Genomic DNA, 20,430 nt, shown 5'->3' on the forward strand with positions numbered 1-20,430 from the left:
GACAGTATCACTGCTGGCTGGGCTTTCATATGTGTGTGTGGCTGTGTGCTGCTGCTGTGGGTGGTAGCTGACAGTGAAAGACAGTCTGGCCAGCCATTCAGCAGCACACAGGACTGCCACAATGCAACTGGTGCTGTTAGTGAGTCACTGTCGCTGTCTGCTGTGGTGTTTCTAGCACAGGCATATCAGTGCTGATATACAGACCACACTGTGCTAGAAGCACTACAGCAGACAGTGACACTCCAGGCAGGAAAGAGGAACTGCATGGGTTTTCAAAGATAGTGGGTGATAGAATGAACAGTATAATACGATAGTCACTAGTAGTGACATTGTGGTGAACTCCCTTCATATTTATTTATTTATTAATAGTTTCTTATATAGCGCAGAATATTCACTTGCGCTTTACAATAGGAGACAGTGATACAACAAACTGGGTATTTACTGTCAGTCAAAGGTATGAGGGCCTTGCTCGCAAGCTTACAATCTATCAATTGATTTATTATTATGCAGAAAGCATATCACAGCACCTTACAAAGGGCCTGATTCAGTTGTGGATGCAGACATTTGCACAGTTTATTTCTTTGACATGCAATGTCAGTCACACTGCACATGTGCAGTGATTTATTAGTAACAGCGGATGCAGATACAGAGTGACAGGTACAGTAGTTTCTATTTGAGAGAGGGGATGGGGGCTGGTTTGTCAAATGCAGACGTGTTTCAAACCTTAATTTGCAGTTGCACTGGCTCCAGCGTCTTTGTTCTGATGGTTATTCTAAGCAACAATGTAGTATGTTATATGTTGCACTGTGTGTACAGTTTTTTTTGCTATTTTCTATGATCAACATAAGTTATTAGCCTGCTGCTACAGTTAAAAATCTAGGTAAAAATAGCAGATTGTGAGTTGTTGCAATAAAGTTTTAATAGTTAATACTTCATGTTTTTTTCCTTCCGTAACAAATTTGATTTACCACAAAACATGAATCATATATCCATTGTGTGTGTGTATAAACTGTAAGCCTCCAACAAGATAAACTTAATAGAGGGATTATTTATCATTTCAGAAGCTTATTAGTGTATTATATGCTTTGGTAACCAGTTTATTTTAAAAAATATTGAAACATCGGTTAACATCGGTTAACATCGGGTTCACAGTACCAATGTTTAAGTCTAAATGATGTTTTGCAACCAATGTTGAAAAACATCATTTGACCGATGTTTTCTTTCAATGTCCCATCCCTACAGTACATCCCGGAAAGGCTTAGTGACTGTATCAATTTACCCCGGAACCAAAGTGCTACATGCGGGTGTTACACTAAACATCGCCCCCCAGCAAAGTGTTCTGAGACATGCAGAGAAGAAACAAAATGTCACATTAGTGTTTTATACAAACAATAGACCGGATTGCTTCCTCGGGGGGATGATCGGGACTGCTATATATATTTTTTTGTACTATTTCCATGTTCTAATATTTTTAAATCACCAGCCCGAGCCATCTTCATGTGACGATGATCCTTTACTAGGCTGAGATCTACCACACAATACTTCCTTTTCTGATCAAATACTATTATTTTTCATAATAATATAGCTATCCAGAGCAGATTTATATATTGATGTTTTTGATCTTAATTAAATAGAATTATTTGCAACTGAGATGAATGCTTTATTTTTGGAGAGATTTTAAGTACTTCATAAACATTTTTACTGGATGACCAGTTTTGGATATTAGCTAATATATGATCGTTTTACCCATCTATACATGGAAGAAAGACTAAGGGAAGCAGCTGCTTTGGGGGACCTGGAAGAAGTGCAGGAGCTGCTGAATTCTGGGGTGGATATAAACTCTCAGAATGAAATCAATGGATGGTAAGTGTACAAAAAAGTTAATTCTTTATGCTGTATCTCTAATACTGATGTTGTAATTCAGAACCTGGACATTTTCAGGGATGGTACAAAGGTTTTATAAATTTGCGTTTCTTTTTCAGTATTGACCAAAACGCAATCAAATTTATCTATCTACATTTTATATGTCATCCTTTCAATATTCTTATTTTTAGATAGTATTAGATATTCTTCAATCTTGTTGTTTGTTGCTCTGTTGGGGCTCAGGTCCTGTGGATGCCCATTGGATCAAATACAGATGCCGACACAAACTGGCTATTCTGCGCTAAGTGATCACTGATTTCTTACTTTTCATACTTATGAGCCGCAGAACACATGTGCAGCAAGTGAATTGTGATGGTGGCCACAGTGAGCGATTAGTCGCACAGTGACAGGAAGACAGCATTTATGGGGGTTACAGGGGAGTGATTGGACAAACGCAGGTGTGCCATGGACGGTCAGGTGACCTTTTTTGTGGGGTATGCATAAATTGTACTGATCCTGCTAGTATGGGGGTACAGTTGTGTGGGGAAGTATGTGTGGGCAGCACTTGACAAGGGGGCATGGCCAGCTTCACTGTTAGGGGCAGGGTGGAACTGCCAACATCACTATTGGGGGCGTGCCCGGCTACAACCAAACTTGATTTCAATAGATGTCGTGTGCACAGCATCTATTCACGTGATAGTGGTTTCACAAGGACAGACGATCTTTTTTGCTGGTGGAGAGCAGCTCATCTTAGGTGTCTACAGAGGCACTCATAATCTACTATTTGTCTCGATTTGTGACAGTGGTACAGATGTATATCCAAATGTACAATGTCGGATGGAAATTAAGGAACATCAGTGGGCGTCCTTATGCTCCTTCTGGCCATATTAGCATATAAATGCAATTTGAACAGCAAAAGATAGTACCCACATCTGAATGAGGCCCATTATATCTCCTTGCACCATCTTGAGGTGACAAGCAGAAATTGTAGAAAAATGCCATCTTTTTGGTTCCCAATCAACATTTTACTTGTCACACCCAGTACTTTTACACTGCTAAACCTGGTGCTTCTGGGTGCTAAAGAAGCTGAAACAATTGAATTGTCCCTTAAAAAGATGGGCCTAACCCAGCGATTCCCAAACTTTTTAGAATCACAGCACCCTAGAGCATCCAAATGTTTCTGACTGAGAAATTCAGAAAAAAATATTAAATTGTGTTTTATATATCACATTTATGTGGAGGGGGACAGGATTTGCTTCAGTTTGTACACATATATTATGATTGGCAGCCACCAGCACTGGTGTTGCCTGTTACATTGTCCATAAATAATATGAATTGATCCTAGTCCACCAGCACAAAGCACCCCAGCAAGTGTCCTCAGGCTCCCCATGGGTACCTAGGCTACAGTTTGGAAACCGTTGGTCTAACCTATTAAATTCTGTGAACAATTCATGATGGTGATTTTTGTACTTCATTTAAAATAACACTGTGTTTGGGTGCCTAAGCTTTTTGATAAGTTCCTCATGTAAATATTTTTTTAAATGTGGTCGAGTCAGGGCTGGCTCTACTACTAGGCAGCTGCCTAGGATGCCAGGTTATGGGGGTGTGAGACTTCCTTGTTGCAGTTAATGCAGGTGGCGGCTGTGGAACTACTAGCACAACACCACATTTTCACTGGAAATTGTGTCATGGTGGCAGTGTGGGATCAGGGGCTGTTGAAGTTTTGCCTAGGGTACTGAGAAGCCACCAGCCCTGGGTTGAGTATGCATATGATGATATTTTCAGCAACATGGTACGGCAATAGTGAGTTTCTCTGTCATCCATCCTGGTAACACAGTTAACCATGGGATGAAGGAGGGTCCGCAGGAGCAAGGCACCTATGCTAACTTGTTTGAGAGGCAGGCTCCTCCCTTCTGCATCCCAGCATTCCCCAGTTCGTTTTAGGTGTCGCTGGAGTGGGTACTATGCTGCGGACCACAGCCATTTTTTGTAGAGTAGCTAGGTGTTTGTTATTTTATTATTTATTTTGGTGGAAAAGCTAAGGTGTGCTGCGGAGTACGTTTGTGAGGAAGGCGCTAAGATGGCATCAAAATTGTCTGCCACATCTGTGACAGCTAGGAGAGCTCTTTGGCTTAAAGCTTGGGAAGCTGACAGTGAATCCAAAAAGTTCCTAGAAGCATTAGCTTTCAAAGGAGAACTTTTTGGGGCAGAACTGGATTCCATTATCAAGCAAGCCACGGAGGGAAAGAGTGCATTCCTTCCTACCACCTCTAAACAATCAGTGTCTAGGTTTGGCACGTTTAGGCCATCCTTTCGCTCCTCCTTTCATGTGGGGTGCGCCCAATAGAGGAAAAGCAGGCAGAGGAACGTTTCCATCTGGCAAAGGAAGGGCGCCCAGATCTCGCTTCGGGGCCTTTACCAAGAAGCACCCTTCCAAAAGTGAGGATAAGTCCTCAGCATGATGGGGCGGAGACTCCCCATTCTGGAATCAGAGTGGGGGATCGCCTACTGCAGTTTTGGGATATGTGGAATCACTCCACTTCGGACCCTTGGGTTCTTTCAATCATTTCTCAGGGTTACAGGATCAATCTCAGGGGTGTTCCTCCAAAGAGATTTCTTCCTACACCCCTACCGTGGGAAGCTCGCTTGCGAAAAGCCCTCTTGGGGGTGGCAACGTCGCTTCTTGAGAAGGGAGTGGTGCCTCAGGAGGAAAGAAAGAAGGGATTCTATTCCATTCTTTTCTTAGTCCCCAAACCGGCTGGTTCCTCCAGACCCATTCTAAATCTGAAGTCTTTAAACCTACATCTGTGGGTAGACCACTTCAGGATGGAATTTCTGAGGTCAGTGGAGAATTTCTAGCGTCAGTGGACATCCAGGACGCTTATCTACATGTGCCTATATGCAGAGAACATCAATCTTTACTCCGTTTCGCAATAGGAGAAACTCATCTGCATTTTCAGGCTTTGCCTTTCGGGCTAGCCACAGCCCCGAAAGTTTTCACAAAAGTGATGGCTGTTATGGCAACGGTTCTCAGGTTAAAAGGGATTGTAATTACTCCATACTTGGATGACCTCTTGTTCAAAGCCGAATTGGCAGAGAAGTTACAGGAACATCTGACCATAGTAACGCAATTTCTCTGAGATCACAGGTGGATGTTGAATCTCCCGAAATCTCATCTAACGCCCTCTCAGAAACTTCAGTTTTTGGGTGTGATCTTGGATACACATCTACATCGTGTGTTCCTCCCAGAGTCCAAGGCAAAATACATTCGCCGGTTTGTGCTGTTGATGCTCCAATCACCAAATCCAACAATTTGGCAGAGCTTGAAGCTGTTGGGCAAGATGATAGCAATTTTCGAGACCCTCCAGTATGCAAGCTTTCACTCAAGGCCCTTTCAGTGGAACATTATGGCCTGTTGGTCAGGGAACCCAAAATCCATGAAACAGGAAACGCTGTTACGGTCTCAGGAGGCAAGGAACTTGTTGATCTGGTGGACGGATCTGGAGTCTCTGCAAATGGGGTGTTCCCTTCGCTCGAGGGATTGGCTGGTCATCACAACTGACGCCAGTCTCAGGGGCTGGGGGGTGGTGGTCCTGCACCTCAGTTGCAAGGTCTGTGGTCCAAAGAGGAATTAAAACTGCTGATCAACATTCTGGAACTCCGAGCAGTTTGGAAGATGCTGCTACAGGCGGAGGATCTCCTGAAGGGGTCACCCATCCGCATACAATCAGACAGTGCCACGGCTGTGGCTTACTTAAACCATCAGGGCGGTACTCGCAGCAGGATGGCTATGAGGAAGTCTCTCAGACCTTTCAGTGGGCAGAAGTAAACGTTCCAACTCTGTCCGCTGTATTCATTCCAGGGATCAGGAATGTGGAAGCGGATTTTCTCAGCAGGGAAGATCTGCTGGAAGGAGAGTGGGCGTTCCACAAAGAAGTCTTTCAGGAAATAGTAGCTCTTTGGGACTCCCAGAGGTAGACTTGATGGCGTCCAGACACAACTGTCAGGTCCCCAGGTTCCGTTCTCGTACCAGGCATCCGACCGCGTGGGCAGTGGATGCCATGACAGTTCTGTGGTGTTTCACCCTCGCCTATGTGTTCCCTCTGTTTCCTATGATTGAGAAGAGAGTGAGGACACAGGCGGTGCAAATCATATTGATTGCTCCAAATTGGCCCAGGAGGTCTTGGTATTCAGACATACTGAGGTTGTCAACAGCCTCCTGGCGTCTTCCTCTTCGGCCAGACTTACTCAAACAAGGACCGTTTCTACACCTGGACCTAGCTCGTCTCAATTTGACGGCCTGGCTTTTGAAACCTCCTTATTAAGGAAGAAAGGTTTCTCAGATGCTGTTATCCAAACCATGCTTAGGACCCACAAGCCTGTGTCGGCAGCTATTTACCATAGCGTTTGGAAAATTTATATCAGGTGGTGTCAACGTCAGAAGGTACACACCTCTAGGTTCAAGGTCACTAGACTTTTGGAGTTTCTCCAAGATGAGCTTTCAGCGGGGCTTAGTCTGCAGTCTTTAAAGGTACAGCTGTCCGCTTTATCCATATTCTTTCAGAAAAGAGTGGCTCTGTTGCCAGAAGTACAGACATTTTTACAATGAGTTATGAGACTTAAACCCCCATATAGGCAGCCGGTGGCACCTTGGGACCTGTCTCTGGTATAGTCGGTTCTCCATTTGAGCCTTTAAGGTCAGCTGATCTTAAATATCTTTCTTGGAAACGTACTTTTTGGTTAGCCATATCCTCGGCTAGGTGAGTTTCAGAATTGGGGGCCTTGTCTTGCAAGTCTCCATTTCTTGTTTTTCATGATGACAGGGCTGTGCATAGAACAGTGCCTAAGTTTCTACCTAATGTAGGGGGAAATTTACTAAAGGAAATTTTGAAAAAAAAAATAGGTGTATTTGTATCCGGAAATACACTTATTTTTGACATATACTATCCCGAAAATAGAGCAATTCGTAGTCGTATTGATGTGCTATCACGAATTGCCGTATTTTCGGGATAGTAAATGTCAAAAATAAGTGTATTTCTGGATACAAATACACCTATTTTTTTACAAATTTCCATTAGTAAATTTCCCCCATAGTGTCAAAGTTCCATTTAAACCAGGAGATTGTGCTCCCTGTGTTTTGCTCTCCAGAGGAGGCGAGAAATAGGGACAAGCTGCAGAAATTGGACGTGGTTTGCGCTCTGTGCATCTATGTAGACAGAGTAAAGGATTTCCCCAAATAAAAGAAGGTGGCCGGCTTCTAAGCAGACCATTGCTAGATGGTTAAGGTCAGTAATCGCCTTTGCTTACACAAAGGTAGGCAGACCGATTCCCTACAGGATTAATGCCCATACCACCAGGTCAGTTGCTTCCTCTTGGGCTTTGCGTCATGGGGCTACACGGAGCTGTTATGCAGGGCTGCCACCTGGTCCTCTGTTCATACCTTTACTAAATTCTACAGGTTCCATGAGTTTGCGTCAGAGGACGCTTCATTTGGGCGAGCAGTGATGCGAACTGCAAGCCTGAGCGTACCCTCCTAAAGCACCGGCTCTTGAACATCCCATGGTAGAGCTATGTCGCCAGGGTAGACTCAGAGAAAGTGATTTGAATGGTAAGTTCTTACAAAAATCCCCTTATCCTGCCCTAAGGTCACCATAACGTAAGGGCCAGCAAATTGATGTAAATAATTAGTAAAACAATGTTTATGTATATAATGCATTATATAAGTAATTACTGTATATCTCTGTGCCATAATTTACTGTCACGACTGAAGGGCTGGATGAAGTCGTGTGGTGTGTAGCGACTGGAGACGGACCAGAGGATGAAGGATTAAATCGTGCAGGTTTAATAATAGAATTCATAAATGGAAACAATACACACTTGAATACTTTCTTAAAGTGGCAGTTAGTGATAAACAATACTTGAGCCAGTAAGGCACTTTAGAAGAAGAAAGTTCATTTGAATAATGACAGTTCAAATAGCATAGGACGGCAGGCTGGGGTCTTGAAGAATAAGAGGATCCGGAAAGAGAATGTACTTGATGGTAAATGAAGGATCCTTGAAGACTGGAAGAAGATGAATGATGAATGAAGATTGAAGAATTGCTTGGAAGCAGGAGACTTGAAGGGCTAGGCCAGGAAGCTCAGGGATACAGGCAGAGACCAGACTGTGGAGAGAACTGGCAGCGATGGGGTTAAGCAGCAACCTAGACCAACACAGAGCACGAGCAAGGCACCAAGGTCAGGAGAGGTGAGTCAGAGAGCCGGAGTCAGCTGGGAGCTGTGAACGCCTCTGGAGACTCTTTGCACTGACACTGAACAGCCCTAGGCAGATCCCCTATATCCCAAGAGGGCGGCTGCCATTGGCTGTCAGGTCAGTATGGGAGGAAACCTCAGACCTGGGCCAATCTGCTATTTTGCCCTTAACCAAGATGGCGGCGCCGGCCTCCCGGCACCATTACAGCACACACTGCTACACCTGTCGACGTCCCACGCTGCCTGCTGCCCACCAGACTGCCGCTGCCCGCTGCCGCTGACCCGGAGACCACTACACGCTGGCCGACGGCGGGCGCGGACGGGTGAGTAATATGCCCGCCGCGCACCGCCGCGGCTGAGTGTGACAGTACCCCCCCTTTTCTGGGTGACCCCAGGGCACCTACGCACCTTATGTGGGTTCCTTTGAAAGAATTGCCTCACCAGACGGGGAGCATGGAGATCTGCAGCATCAACCCAGGAGTTCTCCTCAGGACCGAATCCAAGCCACTCCACCAGATACTGCAGATGGGCATTGCGACAACGTGAGTCGATGATGCGTCTCACTTCGAACTCAATCTCTCTTTCAGAACCAATCTTGGGCGGTTTGGGCACCTTCTTTTGATATAAGTTCAATCTCAAGGGCTTTAGAAGAGACACATGAAAAGAATTTGAGATCTTCAGGGAAGAAGGAAGCTGTAGTCTGTATGCAACAGGATTAATAACTTGCGTGATTGGGAACGGTCCGATGAATCGGGGAGCCAGCTTCATGGATGGTAACCGAAGGCGTATGTGGCGGGTAGACAGCCACACTCGATCTCCAACCTTCAATTTGGGAGCCGCTCTTCTTTTCCTGTCCGCCATCCTTTTGTATCGAGCGGATGCTTTGAGGAGAGCGGTATGAACATCTGACCAGATTTTCGCAAACCGTTGTAAAGAAGCAGCAGCTGCAGGAACATCGGATGAAGATAAGTCTGAGAAATCTGGAGATCGGGGATGTTTGCCAAAAACTGTAAAAAAGGGAGTGGTGCCGGAGGATGAATGATAAGAATTATTGTGCGCATATTCCGCCCAAGGCAGAAGATCGACCCAGTCGTCTTGAGAAGAAGAGATGAATAAACGAATGAAGGCTTCCAAGTCTTGGTTGACCCGTTCCGTCTGCCCGTTGGTTTGTGGGTGGAATGCAGTGGAGAACTTGAGTTTGACTTGTACAGCGGAACAGAGAGCCCTCCAAAACTTTGCAACGAATTGCACTCCACGGTCAGATATAATCTCTTTGGGCAACCCATGAAGTTTGAAGATTGTGGAGATGAAGAGCTGAGCCAGAACTGGAGCGGATGGAAGACCTTTCAATGGGAAGAAGTGCGCCATTTTTGAGAACCGGTCAACCACCACCCAGATTACCGTATGCCCTTTGGAGGGAGGAAGTTCACAGATAAAGTCCATAGACAAGTGGGACCATGGTTCTGTAGGAATGGCTAGAGGTAGAAGAGGACCGGCAGGAGATGTTCTGGGGGACTTATGCTGGGCGCACTTTACACAGGAAGCGACAAAGCTGGTTACATCTTGACGAATGGTGGGCCACCAATATGAACGTAACAGGAACATTAGGGTCTTCTGTGCACCAGTATGTCCTGCAAAACGGGAAGCGTGTGCCCAGGACAGCACTCTTTTGCGAAGATTGAGGGGAACAAAGGTTTTGCCCGGAGGAGGTGAAGGTTGGACCGTAACTTGAGCAAAAACCAGAGGGTCGAGGATTGGTCGAGGAGGAGTCTCTAGGTCGGCCGGAGTCTCGAAGGAGCGTGAAAGGGCATCGGCCTTGGCATTCATCGACCCGGGTCTGAATCTGATCTGGAAATCAAATCGTTCGAAGAACATGGCCCAGCGGGCTTGACGAGCAGTAAGACATTGGGCATGCTTGAGAAATGAGAGATTCTTATGGTCAGAGTATACCGTGATCTTATGTCGTGCCCCCTCCAGGAGGTACCGCCACTCCTCCAACGCTAACTTGACTGCTAGTAACTCTTGCTCCCCAATGGGGTAATTTTTCTCTGCTGGAAGAAACTTCTTAGAGTAGAAAGCACAGGGGTGAAGTTCCTGGTCCTCTCCTTTCTGTGACAAGATTGCCCCGACTCCCTCTGAGGATGCGTCCACCTCGATAATGAAGGGTTTGTCGAGGTTCGGCTGAAGAAGAATTGGAGCAGAGACGAATGCATTCTTTAGTTGTTGGAAAGCTAGCGAGGCTTCGGGTGGCCACTGACTAGGATCTACTCCCTTGCGGGTTAGAGCTGTAAGGGGTGCAGCAAGGGTGGAGAAGTCCCGGATGAAGCGACGATAATAATTTGAAAAACCCAGGAACCTCTGGATACCTTTGAGCGTGGTAGGCGCTGTCCAGTCTTGGATGGCTCTTACTTTCTCTGGGTCCATCTCTATCCCAGTGCTGGTGAGGATGTGGCCAAGAAATGGAATGGAAGTGACCTCGAAGACGCATTTGTCTAGCTTGCAGAACAATTGATTTTGGCGTAGACGGCGCAGGACTTCAGATACAGTTTGACGATGGAGATGAAGGTTAGGAGAGAATATGAGGATATCATCGAGATACACCACGACAGAATGATACAGTAAGTCCCGAAATATGTCGTTTACAAACTGTTGGAAGACGGCCGGGGCATTGCAAAGGCCAAATGGCATCACCAGGTATTCGTAGTGGCCATCCCGGGTGTTGAAAGCCGTCTTCCACTCGTCACCGGAACGGATTCGGATCAAGTTGTACGCCCCTCTCAGATCCAGTTTGGTAAAAATAGACGCCCCCCTGATCTTATCGAAGAGTTCGGTGATGAGGGGTAATGGGTAGCGGTTCTTGATTGTGATATCGTTGAGACCCCTATAGTCGATACATGGCCGGAGAGTCCCATCTTTTTTTTTAACGAAGAAAAACCCCGCTCCGGCTGGCGAGGTGGATGGACGAATGAAGCCTTTATTCAAGTTTTCACGAATGTAGTCAGACATAGCCTTGGTCTCGGGTAGAGATAAGGGGTAGATACGACCCCGCGGTGGAAATTTCCCGGGTACCAACTCTATCGGACAGTCCCAAGGACGATGAGGGGGCAGAGAATCGGCACCTCCCTTGCTGAAGACATCAGAAAAAGAATGGTATGGTGTGGGTATAGACAAGGGTGAAGCTGGTGAAGACGGAAGACTGGAACCTCCCTCTTCTTGAGGATTCATTTGATTGAGTGGAATGATACGAGTCATGCAAGTGGTTAAACAGTTCGTACCCCAGGCCTTGATCTCCATGCTGGTCCAATCAATATGAGGATTGTGTTTAGCGAGCCATGGTAGACCCAGGACCACCTGGTGTGATGACTGAGGAAGAACTAAGAACTCTAGAGTCTCTTGATGTAGAGCACCCACTAGCACTGTCACTGGATTGGTTTGAAGGGTGATTTGCCCACTACAGATACGACTCCCATCCACTGCAGTGAGAACCAGGGGATGGGTCAAGGGTTGTACTGCCAGGGAGTGTTGAAAGACGAAAGATGAAGAAAGAAAGTTTCCTGCCGCTCCGGAATCCAATAGGGCCTGGACTTTATTTTCCCCTTGAGGGCACACAATGGTAATTGGAATGGTGGAAACAGTTGAGGAGGGAGATGAAAGCAAGACTCCTAACCGGGCCTCCCTCGGGGAGGTTAGGAGCGTCCGTTTCCCGGACGCAATGGACAGGAGGACAGCAAATGGGCAGCACACCCGCAGTACATGCAGAGATTCTCCCGTCGTCTACGGGACTTTTCTTCCTGTGAGAGCCGAGAACGATTGATCTGCATAGGTTCATCAGGTGGTGTAGTTGTGGAAGGACTTGGTCTAGGAACGGGAACAGCATTTGGGGTGAAGCGAGGGCGAAGACGATCAGAGCGATTTCTCTCTAGTTGGCGTTCCTGCATCCGTAGATCTACTTTGTTGCACAGAGAGATGAGCTCGATCAAGGTAGCCGGGAAGTCACGAGTAGCTAATTCATCCTTGATACGACCTGCCAGCCCATTCCAGAAGGCGGAGAGGAGAGCCTCTTCGTTCCATTTTAATTCTGAGGCCAGGGTCTGGAACTGCACAACATACTGTCCCACCGATCGGCTACCCTGGCGAATCCTCAGGATTTCAGTGGCGGCAGAGGACACTCTGCCAGGGTCATCGAAGATGCGACGAAAAGAGGTAATAAAAGCTTCATAGTCATTGAGCAGGGGGTCAGAGCGTTCCCAGAGAGGGGACACCCAGTCCAGAGCTGACCCTGCCAGGAGAGACACAATATAGGCCACCTTTGCCTTGGAGGTTGGGAAGTGAGATGACTGCAAGGTGAAGTGGACATCACATTGGTTCAGGAACCCACGGCATGCCCTTGGCGAACCATCATACTTGCTGGGAGTAGGGAGTTGCATGTGATGAGGAACTACGGATCCTGGTGTGGAAACAGGAACTGGAATCTCTGGTGCTGGAGCAACCGACACTGAGGGAGCCGCCTGGGGCGGGGACAAGGCCTGAAGAAATTGAGCCACTTGGCGTTGGGTAGTTTCCACTTGTTCAAGACGAGTCACGATACCTTGAAAGACGTCCGCCATGGAAGCCTGTACTTCACACGACTCCATCGGGTCAGTGCAAACTGTCACGACTGAAGGGCTGGATGAAGTCGTGTGGTGTGTAGCGACTGGAGACGGACCAGAGGATGAAGGATTAAATCGTGCAGGTTTAATAATAGAATTCATAAATGGAAACAATACACACTTGAATACTTTCTTAAAGTGGCAGTTAGTGATAAACAATACTTGAGCCAGTAAGGCACTTTAGAAGAAGAAAGTTCATTTGAATAATGACAGTTCAAATAGCATAGGACGGCAGGCTGGGGTCTTGAAGAATAAGAGGATCCGGAAAGAGAATGTACTTGATGGTAAATGAAGGATCCTTGAAGACTGGAAGAAGATGAATGATGAATGAAGATTGAAGAATTGCTTGGAAGCAGGAGACTTGAAGGGCTAGGCCAGGAAGCTCAGGGATACAGGCAGAGACCAGACTGTGGAGAGAACTGGCAGCGATGGGGTTAAGCAGCAACCTAGACCAACACAGAGCACGAGCAAGGCACCAAGGTCAGGAGAGGTGAGTCAGAGAGCCGGAGTCAGCTGGGAGCTGTGAACGCCTCTGGAGACTCTTTGCACTGACACTGAACAGCCCTAGGCAGATCCCCTATATCCCAAGAGGGCGGCTGCCATTGGCTGTCAGGTCAGTATGGGAGGAAACCTCAGACCTGGGCCAATCTGCTATTTTGCCCTTAACCAAGATGGCGGCGCCGGCCTCCCGGCACCATTACAGCACACACTGCTACACCTGTCGACGTCCCACGCTGCCTGCTGCCCACCAGACTGCCGCTGCCCGCTGCCGCTGACCCGGAGACCACTACACGCTAGCCGACGGCGGGCGCGGACGGGTGAGTAATATGCCCGCCGCGCACCGCCGCGGCTGAGTGTGACATTTACTCTCCGTAAAGAAAGAACCCGTGGTCCCTGTGCATTTGCTGGCTTCAAATTACTATGTTCATAGTATTTCTATTTTTACATAGAGAAGCTGTAGGTTGCTGTTTAAGTTCAATCAAAAATTGTCTTTGGCTTTAATGAAATATTTGGAACCATTACATATGAATAGGACATATATAAATTTTGAGGGCTGTATTCAATGATATATCATGCTACTGTCTAAAGCGATGGGAGATTGCAGGTAATACTCAATAGATTTTATGATTTTATTTTTTTTGCACTCATTAACCCCTTCAGTGGTGTTTTTTTTGGGGGGGAGCGCTCCCCACTGGGTGAGTTTTTTATGGGGAGTGCTCCCTTAAAAAAAACCCCACCACTGCTTTCCTGGATCCGGGCAGCGCCGCTGCACTGTCAATCCGGCTGCCCGGACCTCCGCGTCCCTGTACCTGGCAGCCAGCTTGTCATAAGCCGGCGCCAGGGACTTCAATACAAAACCCAGAGGAGGGAGGAGGAGGAGGCACCACAGAGGGGAGGGAGCCGGGCAGCGCTGAAGCTGCCTGAGTTCAGTGATTGAACTCAGCAGCACTGCCCGGCTGTAAACAGTGGCAATTCCGAGAATTTTCTGGGTTTGCCAGACTGGGCACTGAGGCACAGCCCGGAAAATTCTTGGGATGGCCACTGAAGGGGTTAAGGTAAGGTTTAGCAATGCATAGCGTAGGGTCTCAACCTGATAAAACAAACGATAGGCCAGTAAAAGTCCCATTTGTGCCCTCAAACTTTTTTTTTTAATGCACATTTTAGCTTGTCATCCCCAGGGGATGCAAGCTAAATTTCAGCATAGGAAGCAAGGCACACTTGAACAGTGCTTCAATTGAATAGCTCATCAGACACCCACTAGTGGCTGCAAAAACATTTGTATATGGCCCTAAATGTTATTTAATTCAGAATTAAAGGTTGGCACAAGTTATTATTTTTATTCTTTTTTATTTATGTTGTAACCCAAGGATCCTGCAGTGCCTTACAAAGTACATAAATAGTTTGAAAACTACAAGAAAGTGACAGTCGCTACAAAACAGTGCAGGACATTGACCAGGTTTATAAACGTTACTGCATCAGCAGTCATAATACTCAAGCATAGAACCCAAGGACAGTTAAACACAACACACACACATACACACACACATACAGAATATTTCCTCTCTTACATGTATACTCTCTAACGCATGTTTTATATTTTACATAGGACCTGTCTTCACTGGGCTTGCAAGAGGAATCACCTTCATATTGTGACTTATCTGCTAGAGTCTGGGGCAGATAAAGATATTTTCACAAGCAAAGGAGAAAAGGCAGCTGAACTAACATCCAAGAAAGAAATCAAGAGAGTATTAGGGGGTAGGTTTGCAAAGTTCCTACAGCAGCACTAGGGTTTGGGAAACAATGACAAGGAGACGAAGGGGGTGATTCATCACCGTTTGCTAAGCAGCGGTTGCTTGCTGCTTAGCAAGTGGCTTAACGCCGAACCCCGAACAAATATGAGCATGTGCAGACCCCCAAACATCGGAACAGGCCGAATTCGCCCCTGTTTCGAGTGTTGTTGAATCAGCCCCTAAATACCATTAACTTGACTCTACATATTGGGGGGGTTGTTGTTACAAGTGGAAAGCTTTATTTTGGAACCCCAAAGTTTAGTTTTGACTGGTGATTTTAAAACGGCAACATAAATGCTAGGCAAGGCTGGTGCACCATTTATTTCTGTTGCCTTTTTAAAACTATTGGTCAAAATTGCTGATGTTTGGTGGCCTTGACAAACTGCTTGTTAATAAATATACCGCTTGGAGCTAGTGGAAGGAACATTGGGGGAGGTGTATTATAACGGCATTTATGGTGCCACTATAGCATTCCCTGCTTCACATCTTTATAAAGGTGTAGCAGGCAGGGACATAACTAGAACTTTGTGGGCCCCCCGAGCAAAATGTATGAGGTCTACAAGTCCCCCACTCAGCTGTCACTAAAAGTGTGAGAGAGACAAAGGGCAGTATTCAATGTGAAAAATTCTCCGTGCATGGCGAGAGATTTTTTTTCTCTCGCCATGCACTCGCCCTGTTCAGGAGGGCTCGCTGCCACTCCTGCTCCCACTATTCAATGTGGTTTAGACTCGCCGCCACTCGTGGCGAGTCTTAACCCCTGCAGCGGACGAGCGTCCGCGGCAGGGAGCTGGCAGGGAGGACGGTGGCAGCCAGGGAGATTAAAGTCTCCCTGGCTGCCCCAGAACATATGTGGATGGGAGGTGGGCTCCCCGGGACCCAGGCAGCACAAGCTGCCCCCCCCCCCCCCCCCCTATAGCCAGCAGGGGACCCAGTATTCACTGCACCCGATCGTGCATATGTAATGATCAGATGCAGTGAATATATGAATATCTAATGAGCGGCTCGAGAGCTCCGGCCCCCTGCTGGCTGCTCTGTGTAAAAAAAAAAAAAAATGAAAAAAATATATTTTTTTAAATTAAATATATATTCATGTGCTATAAGCACATGAATAAAAATAACATGCCCCTTCACAGAAAAAAAATCCTGATTTTTTGACACCAAAATAAAAAAAAAAAACCTTTTAGTTTAAAAGTTCACATTCCAGTTCTCCATGAAAAGATGGAGAATTGCTACACGGAGAGACACGGCGAAAATCACTTAAAAAGAGGGTAAAAATATCACATTGAATAGGGTGGTTCACTTTTGGAGAGCAAAATGCTCCTTCCAACGCGAAAACAGCACAAACTCGCCATAAAACAAGGCGAATTTTTCTCATTGAATACTGGCCAAAGAGGGAGTCAGTGGGAGAGTGTGAAACTGTAAGCAAGAAGCCATGCACATGCGATGTATTAACATCTCGTTCACCAGTGGAGTGGAGGAGTGTCAAATCCCTGCCAGAGCCCACAGCACATCAGCCGAGTGCTGATGCAATGTGTCTTATATCCTGGCCAGCCACAAGCGCACTATCCTCTGTCATTTACCACACGTCATCTGATTGATACATGAAGAGAAGTGGTATCAGCGGCACATAGCATGTGCAGATACCACTAATATAATGCACTTTTCATGCACTCCCCCATGGTTCTCTGCAGCATGGATAAGTATGTGAGGCTTCTTCCAAACTAATGCCGGAAGATGCACCATGTCATTTCTCTTACTTATAACATGAAATCTATTTTGTCTTGCAGTTGAAGAACTAGAAGTTGAAGATGTTAAATCTGAACCTGAATTTGCTTTTGTTCCAAGTTACCTAGCAAACCCTCCATTTCCGTACACTTACAGTCGAGAACCTGCCATCAAACAAGAAAGTTCTGCAGCATCATATGCTGAGAATGGTAATTCGTGCACCACACCCCCTCCTACAACAAGTTTCCCATTACTGAACAGCAGTGTGGAAAATATAGCTACCTCAGTGAAGAAAGAGGACACATTTCCAGCCTTGTTTTATAATGGAGAAGTGCAGGCCACATCAGAATGTACTCTCTCCTCTGTACAGAGTGGCCCTGTATGCCAGCCGGCTATCTCCCAGAACTGCAGTATGTTCTCACCCATCCAGTCCAATCTTCCACACAGCAGTGCTCACGGCGGACCCATGCAAGTGTTTCAGCCATTCTTTTTTACTGGAGCCTTCCCACCAAATATGAAAGGTAAATGTCCTTATTACAAAAATGGGTACTTGTTTCCTAGCACGGCCACAATCGCGGGCATCGTGTGCCTTAACTTTAACCTTAAGAAGGCACACGACGCGACCGACGCGATGCCCACGATTTCCCCATAGGCTTCAATGTTAAAATATTTTAACATTGAAGCCTATGCGCGCCCGACGCAATGCCCCCGATTTCTCCATAGGCTTCAATGTTAAAATATTTTAACATTGAATTTAACATAGGAAAAAATGGGAAAAGGCCCAATATGGGCCATTTCTCATTGGGTATGGCCCCGTCACGATTGACGCGAACCCGAAGCGTGGCGAGCGCAGCGAGCCCGCGAGGGGCGGCGGTGCGCGTCCTCCGACCTTTTCATTCCCCTACTATCCACGTCGGCGTGGAGTTGAGAATAGATTAGTGTGGCGAGCCCGAAGCGTGGCGAGCCCCGTGAGGGGACGCGGATACCTTCACAGGTATCCGCGTCCCCTCGCGGGCTTCACAGCTGTCCGCGTCCCCTCGCGGGGCTCGCTGCGCTCGCCACGCTTCGGGCTCGCTGTGCTCGCCACACGAATCTATTCTCAAATCCACGCCGACGTGGATAGTAGGGGAATGAAACGGTCGGAGGACGCGCACCGCCGCCCCTCGCGGGCTCGCTGCGCTTGCCACGCTTCGGGTTCGCGTCAATCGTGGGGGTGGCGGCCACAATGGGGGGACATTATTTTTTACACACTTGACGGGGCCATACCCAATGAGAAATGGCCCATATTGGCCCTTTACCCATTTTTTTATATGTTAAATGGACTCAGTTTCAATGTTAAAATAATTTAACATTGAAGCCTAAGGACACGATGGACCCGATTTCTCCATAGGCTTCAATGTTAAATTATTTTAACATTGAAGCCTATGGAGAAATCGGGTACATCGCAACGGTCGCGTCGTGTGCGTTTTGGTATGCGACCGACACGATTTTTTCCGACACGACCACCACGATAGAAATCTTTGTGGCCGTGCTAGGAAACAAGTACCCAAAAATGTACTGCAAACTGTCCTATTTCTAAGTGAATGTTTCAGTGTTCTGCAGGATGCAAAACTTCTTCTATTAAAGGAGTGGCACTGCACAGAAGCCGGCACTTAAGTCCGGTTACTGGCCTGTTTGGTAAGAGAAATGCTCTGTATAGATATGTGTATTTTTGCACAGAGCATGATAGAGATTTGTTACAGGGTCAGAGAGATGAAATAATGTCCGCATTGATGCTCTGATTGCACTGCACTCTTCACAAGGTTCCTTTTTGATCGCACTTGCAGTGAGAATATAATCACAGAGCGATTGACAGGTATGGACAGTTTACAGGAGATATCAGGGAATGGTTATAAAAACGCAGGAGTGCCATGACCATTTTTGGGGCATGTAGCTGACGTCCACTCGGATTATGTATGCAGAGAAACATGGCTATTGCGTGACTATTGGTGGCAACTTCACATCTGATATCTGCAGTTGTGTTGTGGAGAGAATGTATAAAATACCTAAAATCAGAAGTGACATCGCGGTTTTGGGTATTTCTGGTGGTGTGGATGCACTGATCGAGGCCAGGTGTGTGTCAGGTATTTATAGACCAGAGGGTTAGAGATGGGTATTCTGTACACTGCCTTTGTCTGCGGTGGTCTTGACAAAGATCCAGCTGAGAACCAAAACAGCAGCTTGTGATGATGTTTGAATACATACACAAGGTATCATTTGTATGAAGTCTGGTGAGTGCTCTTATGTTCTATGAATATGTGAGGAGCCTTTCATTTATGGGACGCCCCTGATGGGGGGGGGGGGGGGGGTGGATAAAATATGTATATATTTAAAAAAAAATTGCCTTAGAAACTTTAACACTTTGTTACACAGGATAGATTTTAATAAATTGTATCCTTTCTTAACAGAATATCTATATTTACTTCTGAAGGTGCGTATGTAATGTTTGTTCTATACTCAGCCACTGATGTGGAAGAGTATAGAGTTTACTAAGCAACAGTTAAATTATGCATCCCTGTTTAACCCTGTCCCTACTCCACTTTACCTTTACATAAAGGTATTTGTCGGTGGCTAATTAAACCTTTATTTGGGAGCTACTGTAGGTAATTGACAACTCCATATTTAATATATATAGCACTGGCTCCTTGTGCTGACTTGGCAAAAAAATAAGCAAAAAAGCTTTGGGCATCTATTTTTTTCACCGCCTTCAGTTCGACGGCCTTGATGTCGTCTCCGCTATTCAGGACTTCTTAACTGCCCTTCGGATCTGTCACATCCGGAACAATCTCATTGGATAGTATATAAAAAATAAATAAATGAAGAGTAACTAGGCTGTTTTAGCGGGGTGCTGCGCCCTGCCCCATTTTTAAAGGCCAAAATGCGCCCTGCCTCTCTGGCAGCGCCCCGCTAAAACAACCTGCCTTCCTCCCTTCAGGTCCTGATGAAGCTGGTGGCGACACGCGCGTTGACCAGACACACTTAGTGTGTGAAATATCCCCATGTCCCCTTCCCCCATGAAATGTATTTTGATTGATGTATAGGGCGTTACAGTATCCACTCACAGAGGGCGCATCTGATAGGAGCTGTGGGGTCAGAACCTGACCACGGCCTCCAAGACTCAGATGTGATTACAGCACGCCAGTGCAGATACAGCACCCGGCCGGTGCGTCCCTCTGTTAGGCGCAGTGTCAAGTGACGGAGCGCGACGCGGGTCTGCGAGTTGGAGAATCACAGCCTTACCACTGACAGTGATCTCCCCACAGACACCGACGCACTACCAGCACAGCCGGGAACAGTGGCATACGTACAAGCCACTTTCCCTGCGGAGAGGAACCAAACAAACGGCAGAGAACACTAACAGCCGATTTGTGTTCCCAATATCAGATCTAACGGGTACACTTTAGATGTGAAATACGGCACGTATACTACCAGCCGGCCCCGTAGTCTGTTATTATTTAAGACTGTGCTACACACTGCGCAATATATGTGCAGATACTAGGCGGCAACCCCTTTTTTTGATGTTTCAAAGGACCAAACAGACATATTTACTTTGCTGTCCTAATTTATCTGCACAGTCCTTGGGAGCAATCTGTGTTATAAACTAATATTAAA

The 20,430-nt window shown here is 46.5% G+C and overlaps 1 protein-coding gene across 1 annotated transcript in view; it reads left to right on the plus strand.

The window, feature by feature from the left end:
• Nucleotides 1-1,288: 1,288 nt before the first annotated feature.
• The window catches only part of ANKRD40 (ankyrin repeat domain 40), a 29,391-nt gene continuing 10,249 nt past the window's right edge, over nt 1,289-20,430 (plus strand). The window contains exons 1-3 of the mRNA XM_083148284.1: nt 1,289-1,863; nt 14,871-15,019; nt 16,842-17,300. Coding sequence (XP_083004410.1) covers nt 1,757-1,863; nt 14,871-15,019; nt 16,842-17,300 — 715 coding nt within the window. The 5' untranslated portion in view covers nt 1,289-1,756. The remainder of the gene's footprint in view (nt 1,864-14,870; nt 15,020-16,841; nt 17,301-20,430) is intronic.

This window comes from Crinia signifera, chromosome 6 (genome assembly GCF_055691185.1).
Source record: "Crinia signifera chromosome 6, ASM5569118v1, whole genome shotgun sequence".
Lineage (NCBI taxonomy): Eukaryota > Metazoa > Chordata > Amphibia > Anura > Myobatrachidae > Crinia > Crinia signifera.